Source organism: Rhinopithecus bieti, unplaced genomic scaffold (assembly GCF_001698545.2).
Source record: "Rhinopithecus bieti isolate Rb0 unplaced genomic scaffold, ASM169854v2 scaffold_6904, whole genome shotgun sequence".
Classification (NCBI taxonomy): Eukaryota; Metazoa; Chordata; class Mammalia; order Primates; family Cercopithecidae; genus Rhinopithecus; species Rhinopithecus bieti.
This window is the reverse complement of record NW_016805192.1, coordinates 493580-505208: the sequence shown is the minus strand read 5'-3', so window position 1 is coordinate 505208 and position 11629 is coordinate 493580. Positions and strand designations below refer to the sequence as shown.

The 11629-nt window shown below is 45.9% G+C and overlaps 1 protein-coding gene across 3 annotated transcripts in view; it reads right to left on the bottom strand.

Annotated features, from left to right (window-relative positions):
* The window catches only part of LOC108529365 (ADP-ribosylation factor 2-like), a 32607-nt gene that overhangs the window by 10289 nt on the left and 10689 nt on the right, over nt 1-11629 (bottom strand). For 2 of the 3 annotated variants that reach the window (XM_017871613.1, XM_017871614.1), the window contains exon 3: nt 5701-5825. In XM_017871613.1, the coding sequence (XP_017727102.1) occupies nt 5701-5825 (125 nt within the window). Of the gene's footprint in view, nt 1-601; nt 2289-5700; nt 5826-11629 lie in introns of those variants that run through there. The other variant, XM_017871612.1, reaches the window with a different exon arrangement.

The window sequence follows — 11629 nt, the reverse complement described above, 5'->3', positions numbered from 1 at the left end:
AAAAAAAAAAAAAGAAACTCTGCTAAACTGGATGGGGAAAGAGATTTCAAAAAGCTCAAGACATTCAGAAGCACACGGCTATCCTCTCCTCCTTCCAAAGCAAGTTCTTTATTGTCTGAGCAGTCAATAAGTATTTAATGAGGGCTGGCACTGTACTAGGTACACTGTAGCATAAATACAAAAGTGTAAGACACAGTCCCTGCCCATTTGAGGTGTACAATCTAAATATTTCTTGGAGGCTGGGTGCGGTGGTTCGCGCCTGTAATCCCAACACTTTGGGAGGCTGAGGTGGGCAGATCACAAGGTCACGAGTTCAAGACCAGCCTGGCCAACATGATGAAACCTTGTCTCCACTAAAAATATAAAGATTAGCTGGGCGTGGTGGCGGGTGCCTGTAGTCCCAGCTACTCAGGAGGCTGAGGCAGGAGAATCGCTTGAACCAGGAAGCAGAAGTTGCTGTGAGCCGAGATCACGCCACTGTACTCCAGCCAGGGCGATACAGCAAGACTCCATCTCAAAAAAAAAAAAAAAAGTTAACTAGTAGAAGTGCTTAGGTACTAATGTGGCCAACAGTTGTCTGGATAAATGAGCTCTAGACTACTTAGTGAACCTCCTCTCCAGGACATTTTTATTAATATTTGAAGAACAACATAAAACACATTTCCAAGTGGTTCATGAGATGCCATGGCCATCCAAAAGAGGGAGGCAATGTGGTGGAGCTTGGTCTTGACAAGAGCTGTTTCCCATAGTGAAATTTGCCACTAACTCGGGGGCAATACCAGGGGTAGCTGGGACTCTCACATCTCCCAAATTAGCCCCTTGAGTCTGTCACAAACTCTCAGAACTCACAGGCGTGTGGTTCTGGGAATGGAAAGTAACCAAAACCATCATCTGGACTGAGACAGCCAAACCTGGGGACAGCGCCATCCCAAAAGTGAACCGTCTGCTTCACGGGAAGAACATTTATCTCAGAGCAGGGATGTGGGAGCTGCAGTCACAGAGGACCGAGACCCCAGATGGTGATGCCCAGAGCGCAAACACGACCCTCCGCTGGCCTGCGGGGCTCTGGGAAAGAGCTTCGGCCTCACACTGGGTCACCTCCCCACAGGGTCCCCATCTGGCAAATAAGGGAAGGAACTAGCATATGGAAAAGGCTGGATACCTTCCTAGTGTTACAAAGTCTTGATATGCCAGTGAAAAAGCTCACTGATACCTTTAAATAAAGCATCTTACATCAGGAACTCTGGGCTAAAATATAGCATCAGGGAAAAGTTCCACCAATCTGAACCTCTTCGCACCTGCAATAAGCAAGTACCTTTTCTTTCCTGAGGATCATTTGCTTTAAAGCACTGAAGAGTGAGCTGCTAGCTCCAGCAGTGATGGTAAAGAATCATGATTTCTGGGGAGCGTAGTGGCTCATGCCTGTAATCCCAGCACTTTGGAAGGCTGAGGTGGGTGGATCCCTTGAGCTCAGGAGTTAGAGACCAGCCCAGGCAACATGGCGAGACCCCATCTCCACAAAAAGTACAAAAATTACCCAGGTGTGGTGTGCACACCTGTAGGAGGCTGAGGTGGGAGGACTGCTTGAGCCCGAGAGGCGGAGGTTGCAGTGAGCTGAGATCGTACCACTGCACTCCAGCTTGGGCGACAGAGTGGGCGGCTGTTTCAAAAAAAAAAGAAAATTTTTAATAAAAAATAAACATGAAAAGGTACAGTAAAAATATGGTTAAAAAAAAAAAAAAAAAAGAATGACAGTTCCTTCCTTTTTATGAAAGGACGCCAAAGACTAACAGGACTCCAGATGCCAGACCAGGATTGCAACAGCTGAACTCAGTTCTGGCTCCAACTCTTCTCCTCCTTTCCACCATGTAGCCCGCTCTGGCATTCGAGCACCCGCAAGCCCTCTGGACTTCTCCATCAATTGCAAAAATGATCATCAAAGCTACTGAAATGGAAGGTGGTGTTTAAAACTTAACACTGGGTTTCTTAAAATGTAACACTGCTTTTCTTATAGCATGGATAAGGCACTGTGAGAAAGCTGCCTCCACTCCCAGCACACAGGTACACATGCACGCAGCAGAGGCCAACCGATGTGGCCACAAGGCACAAAGAATAGATCCTTCTGGTCAATTCTGGTTCTGGAGCTGGTTGGCGAGCCAGTCCAGGCCTTCGTAAAGCCCATGTCCGGTAGTGGCACAAGTAGTCTGAATGTGCCAGTTTCTGTAGCAGAGGGAATAGAGGCCGAGCTTGTCTGTTATCTCTGCAGCGTTCATAGTATTAGGGAGATCCTTGAAAAAGAACATTCAAAAGCCAATGTATACTGTTGTATCCGTATAGCAAAATATGCTCTTCCCTGCTAAATGTGCCCAAACCCACAGTCTTCTCTGTTGATGGCAACCCCAACCTTCCAATTGCTCAGGTCAAAAAGCTTGAAATTATCCTTTTTTTCTCTCAATGTCACAGCCAATCTGTCAGGAACTCCTAATGGCTCTACCATAAAAATTTATCCAGAATCTGACCACTTACTAACTTCACAACTGTCACCCCAACCTGACGCCACATCACTTCTCACCTGGATGACTGAAATAACTTCCTAACTGGCCTCCCTACTCTGGAGGCCCTCCCTGCTCTGGATCCCGTGAAGCCTATTCTCAACCAAGCCACCAGTGAATCCGATTGAATCATTCTTCTATCAAAACTGCAACAGCTCGTGCTCTCTCAGGATACAAGTCAGAGTCCTTACGGTCTACAAAGCCTCCTGGACTGGAGACCTCACCGAAGTGGTCTGTTCCATCTTTTCAATATGGCACTCACCATACGTTACTATATCATGACATTTACTTACTTAAGTATATTTATTATTAACTGTCTGTCTCCCCTAACTAGAATGCAAGCTTTACGAGGGCAGGAATCTTGATCTATCTTGTCCTCTGATGTATCCCAAGTGCCTCAAAATGTGCGTGGCACAGAATAAGCTCAAACTAAATTTGAATAAATCAGCATTAAAGAACAAAGTAAGGCCGGGCACGGTGGCTGACACCTGTAATCCCAGCACTTTGGGAGGCTGAGGCGGGTGGATCACCTGAGGTTGGGAGTTTCACACCAGCCTGACCAACATGGAGAAACCCTGTCTCTACTAAAAATACAAAATTAGCCAGGAGTAGTGGCGCAGGCCTGTAATCCCAACTACTTGGGAGGCTGAGGCAGGAGAATTGCTTGAGCCCAGGAGGCGTAAGTTACGGTGAGCCGAGATAGCGCCATTGCACTCCAGACTGGACAACAAGGGTGAAACTCAATCTCAATAAACAAACAAACAAACAAACAAACAAATGAACAAAGTAGCTGTAGATGTACTGATATGGAAGGACTTCCAAGATATGCTAAGTGAAAGAACACAATCATACAATTGCTTACACAGGCAGAGAAAGTTGGATTTCTGGAAAGAAAAAGAATAAATTTAACAATGAAGAGTAGCACTAGACTATTTCACTTCAATATTCTGAACTGTATGTGTATTTATACCATGAGAACATTCTGTTTTTATCATTGAAAACAACAAAGGCACCAAGCACAGTAGCTTACGCCTGAAATCCCAGCACTTTGCGGGGCTGAGGTGGGAGGACAGTTTGAGCACAGGTGTTTGAGACCAGCCTGGGCAACATGGCAAGATCTCAGCTCTACAAAAAAAAAAAAATTTTTTTTTTTTTGAGATGGAGTCTCACTGTCACTCAGGCTGGAGTGCAGTGGGGTGAACTCGGCTCACTGCAAGCTCCGCCTCCCGTGTTCACACCATTCTCCTGCCTCGGCCTCTCAAGTAGCTGGGACTACAGGCGCCCGCCACACGCCCAGCTAACTTTTTGTATTTTTAGTAGAGACGGGGTTTCTCCATGTTAGCCAGGATGGTCTTGATCTCCTGACCTTGTAATCCGCTCGCCTCGGCCTCCCCAAGTGCTGGGATTACAGGCGTGAGTCAAAAAACAAAAAAACAAGAAAAAAGAAAAATTAAAAAATTAGCTGGGCATGGTGGCATGTGCCTGCAGTCCCGGCTACTTGGGAGGCTGAGGAAGAAGGATCACTTGAGCCCAGGAGTTCGAGGCTGCAGTGAACTGTGATCACACCACTCCACTCCAGCCTGGGCGACAGAGTAAGACCCTGTCCCAAAACACAACAAAACAAAAAAATCACACACACATACACACACACTCCAGATTCATTTTCTTTCTTTAATAGTCATATGTTCACTAGTGCAAACTCTGGACTGACATTGAACCTGAACAGTGGAGTAACGGTTGTACAAATGATGATCCATTGACCATTTAAAATCATGTCTACAAAGAGTTGGATAACAGGAGACAATGCTTTTGATAAGTCTAAAGTGATAAAACAGGATGCTACATTGTCAAAACAGTATGATCTCAATTACATAATGAATGCACTCATGGAAGAGAAAGTGAAGGAAGGATGTCAGAATGTGACAGTGGTCATCTCAGGCTGGTACAATTCCACATGGTTCTTTCTACCTTCTTTTTCATGCTTAGTTTAGCTCAGAGTCCTGAGGCTGGATAGTTCTAAGCTTGGTCTTCCTCCCATGTTTCTTTTACTGTTTTACATTTATGCACAAGCCCTTTTCCTCCTCCAAAACAGGCCCTATATGATCCAATCTCATCTCCTCTCTCCCCCGCTCATTCTGTTCCAGCTGCGCTGGCTGCCATGCTGTTCCTAGAACCATGTGGCTCCCTTCCTCCTGGCCTTCTGGTCTCTGCTCAGATGTCATCTTATCAGAGAGGCATTCCCAGTCTTTCCCACACCTACCCTGCCCCCTTACTATGCTTTTCCTTCTTCCACAACACTTACCATCTGACACGTATTATTATTTATTTTACTCTGTAGCCCAGGATGGAGCGTAATGGAATAATCTCATCTCACTGCAACCCCGAACTTCCAGGCTTAAGGGATCCTCGCACCTCAGCCTCCTGAATAGCTGGGACCACAGGTGCAGGCCACCACATCCAGCTAATTTTTGTACTTTTTTGTAGAGATGGGGTTTCACTATGTTGCCCAAGCTGGTCTTGAACTCCTGGACTCAAGTGGTCCCCCTGCCACAGCCTCCCAAAGTGTTGGGAGTATAGGCATGAGCCACCACACCTGGCACATTACATTTTATTTATTGGTTGACTCTCTTCCCACTAGCAACGTAAAATCCATCAACACGAGGATTTTGTCTGTCTTGGTTTAAGCCTAAAACCAAGTCTGGAACTTAGTAGATGCTCGATGGCTCACACCTGTAATCCCAGCATTTTGGGAGGTCAAGGTGGGCGGATCACTTGAAGTCAGGAATTCAAGACCAGCCTAGCCAATATGGTAAAACCCAGTCTCTATTAAAAATACAAAAATTAGGTGGGCATGGCAGCACATGCCTGTAATCCCAGTTACTTGGGAGGCTGAGGCAGGAGAATCACTTGAACCCGGGAGGTGGAGGTCACAGTGAGCTGAGATCACACCACTGTACTCCAGCCTGGGCAACACAGTAAGACTCTGTTTCAGTAAGAAAAAGATATTCTAGCAAGGAGATGGTGGGAGACATTATGGCTGGGACTGGAGAGAGGGAGGCAGACATCTCATTTAAATGTCTATATTTATAAGTGAGACATTTGGCAGTAAACTTCAGTTCCAGCATTCAGAAAGTCAATAACAACATACCTGTTTATTGGTAAATACCAATAAAACTGCATTTCTGAGCTCATCATCCTCTAATAAGTAAGTTAGTACTTCCCGGGCCTCATCAATCTGCTCTCTGTCATTACTGTCAACCACAAAAATCAGACCTAGAAAGAAATCACGAGCATGTTAGTGATCTGAGCCTGGAAAACACAGCTGTTTATGTATCTTCACGGCTTCTCCCTGCTTATGTGTGTGACTTCACAAAGGCAATCAATATGGAAGGATACATCATCTCTAGAGTTAGGAGGCCTGCTGCACACTCAACTCACCTTTTGCAGAAGCATCACAGCTCTGTACCATATTAACAACAAGAATATATACTGAAAAAATTAGTCTCATTTTATAATCACTTAATTTCCACATCAGGAAAAAACATGTTTTTTATTTTTTTAATTGATTGATTGATTGATTTTGAGATGGAGTCTCACTGCAGCCCAGGCTGGAATGCAGTGGCATGATCTCAGCTCACTGCAACCTCTACCTCCCAGGTTCAAGCAATTCTTCTGTCTCAGCCTCCTGATTAGCTGGGATATAGGCACACCATCACACCCAGCTTATTTTTGTATTTTTAGTAGAGACGGGGTTTCACCATATTTGTCAGGCTGGTCTTGAACTCCTGACCTCAGGTGATCTGCCTGCCTCAGCTTCCCAAAGTGCTAGGGTTATAGGCATGAGCACTGCACCTGGCCAAAACATTGTTTTTTAAAACATGTGAAGTTTATTATAATAAACAGCATTCTAAGTCTAGCTCTCTACAGCAAAACTTGAGACAAAAGCTTAAGTGCAGGTACTTTCTTTGGAAAGTGATCCCAGGGAGCAGGAATGAGGGCTTGAGGGAGTAAAACAGGGCAGAAGGGACAGACAATAGAAGGATGAGTTATCAAGCTGGGCCCCCACTGTGGGACCAGTGCTCGCTGTTGCTGGACATTCTAAGAAGCCATATCAAATGCCCGTCAGAACTGTCCACTGAGGAGACAAAAGAGGAAACAAGTCTCCTTCAGCACCCATTCCCTGTTAGTCAAGAACAACTCAACAGGTGTTAGGCCACCCACACTTCTGGGTCACATTGGTATGAACACCAACAGATTCCTAGGGCATCTGTATAGTAATGAATTTGGCTGTTCTAGAAAGTAGCCTCTAAACCCTTGGACTTTGCAGAGTGATAGGAGTGTCTTTGTTATCATGGCGGGCCCACATCTGTAAGTTTATGCTAACAAGATGACTCAGGGTGGGCCCCTAGATAGTTTATGCTAACAAGATCACCTCTGGAAAAATGAGGGTGCTAAAGTTTGAGTCACGTGGCCAATGATTCAATCAATTGTGCCTACGCAATGCAGCCGCAATAAGAATGATGAATAATGAAGCTCAGGAGAATGTCCCTGGTTGGCAATACTCTATACATTGTCACGTGTCGATGTGCTGGAAAGGTAACGGCCCCTGACTCCACGGGGAAGAACACTGAAGGCTTTGTGTTTGGTGCCCTCCCAGATGTATGTGTCTTTCCCTTTGACTGATTCATTTGCATCCTTTTGCTTTATTGATCAATTAATAACTGTAATTGTACAGTTGTACATGAGGGATGGGATGTAACTGTACATCCCTGAATTCTGTGAATCATTCTAACAAATGATCAAACCTGAGGGGGTAGTGGAAATCGCCAAATTCGTAGCCATCTGGCCAGAAGTGAGGGTGGTCTGAGGACCCCCAAACCTACTGCCAGCTGGTGGCTGAAGTTGGGGATTCTTGTGGAGGATGGTGCCCTCAACCTGTGAAATAAAGCCCAACTCCAGGGCATTGGTGCCGGAAGTCTCTGCAGCATCCCATACTATAGCATCAGATACATCCCAGGAATTAAAAGATACCTGGGGCAGGCCAAAGAAAGGCACCACCCCATCACACCTGAGTGAGGGTGACTAAAACCTGCACAGACCCAGTCACTGCTACATTGGCTGGAGGAAGCTGTGGGGCCAAAAGCATCTCCAGGGAGGGGCACAGGAAGCATCCAACACATCCTCCAAGAACAGGAAGGGGAGATGCCCTTGGCGGTAGTTCACGTGACATTAATGATAACAACAATCTGTCAGCCAGGTGTGGTGGCTCACACCTGTAATCCCAGCACTTCAGGAGGCCAAGGTGGGCAGATCACTTGAGGTCAGGGGTTCGAAACCAGCCTGGCCAACATGGCAAAACCCCATCTCTACTAAAAATACGAAAATTAGCCAGGTGTGGTGGCGCGCACCTGTGGTCCCAGCCTCTTAGGAGGCTGAGGTGAAAGAATTGCTTGAATCCGGGAGGCAGCGGTTGCAGTGAGCCAAGATTGTGCCACTGCTCTCCAGCTTAGGTGACAGAGTGAGAACCTGTCTCGGAAAAAAAAAAAAAAATTGTGTTTGGCTAACAGTAAGCCCTTAACACAAAAATGTGAACTGGCTACCAAAAGAACAGTTTGATCCTAGGCTGCATCACCAGTAGTGATGGGGTCTCAGTTCCTAGGACATGGGTGACACCAGGCTTACTCTATATCAGGCAGAACATCCTGGGAACGTTACATAGGCAGTGCTGGACCCCACACTCTGCGACGTGGGCAAACTGAAGAAATTCAAAAAATGACCAGGAGAGCAAAGGCATTAGACACTCGGCCATATGAAGACCAGCTGCTGTAACTGGAGATTTTACCTGGAGAAAAGACTCGTGAGGGGCTGATGGCTATCTTCAAGTAGCTGAAAGTCTATGATGTAAAGAGGATCCAAGCATTTTACAGAGCTCTGTGAGGTGGACTGAAGATCAGTGGTGAAAACTACAGAAGTCAGCCTAACAGAGTGTCAGCAGATGAAGATGCAGTGGGCTGCCTCAGAAGGCATTCCTGTCACTGGAGACATTTGTTTGTGCCCAGCTTCAGTCACAATTCATGGGGACCCTGCAGAAGAGACCCTGGAAGGAAAACAGTAGCAGGATAAGATGACTTCTTGGTTTCCTTTGACAATGAGATTTCAAGACTATGTCCAGGAGACTAAACCAGTGCTGGCCCTCTTCCCTTTCCCTCCATACCTCCCAGGCCCACTAAACAGCTGCCTGAACCCACCGCTCCAGAGCAGCCTGCTATGGCTGATAGAGAGCTCCCGCGGCTTCGGCATGTTTGGGGCTTACGCGTGAGTCAATGTCATGTCTGCTACATCATATCAGATTAAAAAATGAAAAACATTCAAATCTCCCCTGAAGATTTCATATGCTATCAGCAGTTCTGGTCTCTCATCATAACTAAGCAAGCCAGATTATCCAGAAATTTGAGATCCTTAGTCACCAATGCAGAACTGACAGGGAGGAAGCTGCCATATTATCCCTTTGCCATTCCTAATAAAGCTTTGTAATATTATGTACCATTTTATACTGTCTTTATATAGGTCCTTACCTAAGAACCTAACATCAGACTGATCCTACATCTGAACTAGGAGAACCTACAAAAAGCATATTTACGGCTGGGCACAGTGGCTCATGCCTGTAATCCCAGCACTTTGGGAGGCTGAGGTGGGCGGATTACCTGAGGTCAGGAGTTCAAGACCAGCCTGACCAACATGGAGAAACTCCGTCTCTACTAAAAATACAAAATTAATCAGGCATGGTGGTGCATGCCTGTAATCCCAACTACTCGGGAGGCCGAGGCAGGATAATTGCTTGAAACCAGGAGGCAGAGGTTGCGGTGAGCCGAGATCACAGCACTGTACTGCAGCGTGGGCAACAAGAGCGAAATTCTGTCTCAAAAAATAAAAGTATATTTACACATGTTACTATTAATGTGTTTTTTTAAATGGGAATGTATGTATATAGAGCTGGTATATACATAAAATATGTCTGGACAGATCTACAAGAAATAAAAATGGTGGTCAGCCAGGCACAGTGGCTCGTGCCTATAATCTCAGCACTCTGGGAGGCCAAAGCGGGCAGATCACCTGAGGTCAGGAGTTTGAGACCAGCCTGGCTAACATCGTGAAATCCCGTCTCTACTAAAAATACAAAAATGAGCTGGGCATGGTGGCACACACCTGTAGTCCCAGCTACTTGGGAGGCTGAGGCAGGAGAATTGCTTGAACCCAGGAGGTGGGCGTCACAGTGAGCTGAGATCGGGCCATTGCACTCCAGTCTGGGCAACAAGAGCAAAACTCTGTCTCAAAAGGAAAAAAAAAAAAAAAAAAAAAGTTGTCTATGGGAAGGGAACTGAATGGTTAAGGGACAGGAATGAGACAGTGACTTTTCACTATACAGTCCGCCCTCCACATCCATGGGCTCCATATCCATGGATTCAACCAACCATAGATAGAAATTATTCAGAAAAGAAAAAAACTGCATCTGTGCTGAACATGTACAGACTTTTTTCTTATCATTATTCCCCGAACAATAGAGTTTCACAACTATTTATACAGGATTTATGTTGTATTTAGCATTATAAGTAATCTAGAGGTGATTTAAAGCAGGGGTCCCCAACCCCTGGGCCACAGACCAGCACTGTTAAGAATTGGGCCTGTTAGGAACAGGGCTGCACAGCAGGAGGTGAGCAGCAAGTGAGTGAGAGAAGCCTCATCGGTATTTACAGCCGCACCCCATTCCCATGTCTAGCATGACCACTTGAGCTCCACCTCCTGTCAGATCAGCTGCAGCATTCGATTCTCATAGGAGCGTGAACCCTATTGTGAACTGCGCAAGCGAGGGATCTAGGATGCCTGTTCCTTATGAGAATCTAATGCCTGATCATCTGTCACTGTCTCCCATCACCCCCAGATGGGACCATCTAGTTGCAGGAAAATAAGCTCAGGGCTCCCACTGATTCTACATGATGGTGAGTTTGTATAATTATTTCATTATATATTACAATGTCATAGTAATAGAAATAAGGCAAGGTGCTAAATCATCCCAAAACTATCCCCAATCCCCCTCTCCAGCCCCCGGGTCTGTGGAAAAATTATATTTCACGAAACCAGTCCCTGGTGCCAAAAAGGTTGGGGATCACTGATTTAGAGTATAAAGGAGGATGTGCATAGGTTATATGCCAATACTACACCACTTTATATCAAGGCCTTGAGTATCCAAGGATTTTGGTATCCATGGGAGGTCCTGGACTAATCTCCCACAGATACCAAAGGACGAGTATACACCTTTTCTTACTTTTGAATTTTGAACCAGATAGATACACTGCAATTCAACAAATTAAAATAACTGAACCTACAATCAAGGAGAAAAATATTTCTCCATAATAACTAATGGACCATCTTATGCATTCTATAAAAATATCAATCAAGAAATCATGGCCGGGCACAGTGGCTCACGTCTGTAATCCCAGCACTTTGGAAGGCCAAGGCGGGCGGATCATTTGAGGTCAGGAGTTCAAGACTAGCCCGGCAAACATGGTGAAACCCCATCTCTACTAAAAATACAAAAAAATAGGCGGGCATAGTGGTGGGCACCTGTAATCCCAGCTACTCGGGAGGCTGAGGCAGGAGAATTATTTGACCCAGGTGGAGGTTGCAGTGAGCCGAGATCACACCACTGCACTCCAGCCTTGGTGACAGAGCTAGACTCCATTTCAAAAAAAAAAAAAACCTCAGTGATACACGCCTGTAATCCCAGCACTTTGGGAGGCCGAGGCGGGCGGATCACCAGGTCAAGAGATCCAGACCATCCTGGCCAACATGGTAAAACCCCGTCTCTACTAAAAATACAAAAATTAGCTGGGTGTGGCACGTGCCTATAGTCCCAGCTACTCAGGCAGCTGAGGCAGAAGAATCACTTGAACCTGGGAGGTGGAGGTTGCAGTGAGCTGAGATCGCGCCACTGCACTCCAGCCTGGCGACAGAGCGAGACTCTGTCTCAAAAAAATAAAAATAGGCCGGGCGCGGTGGCTCAAGCCTGTAATCCCAGC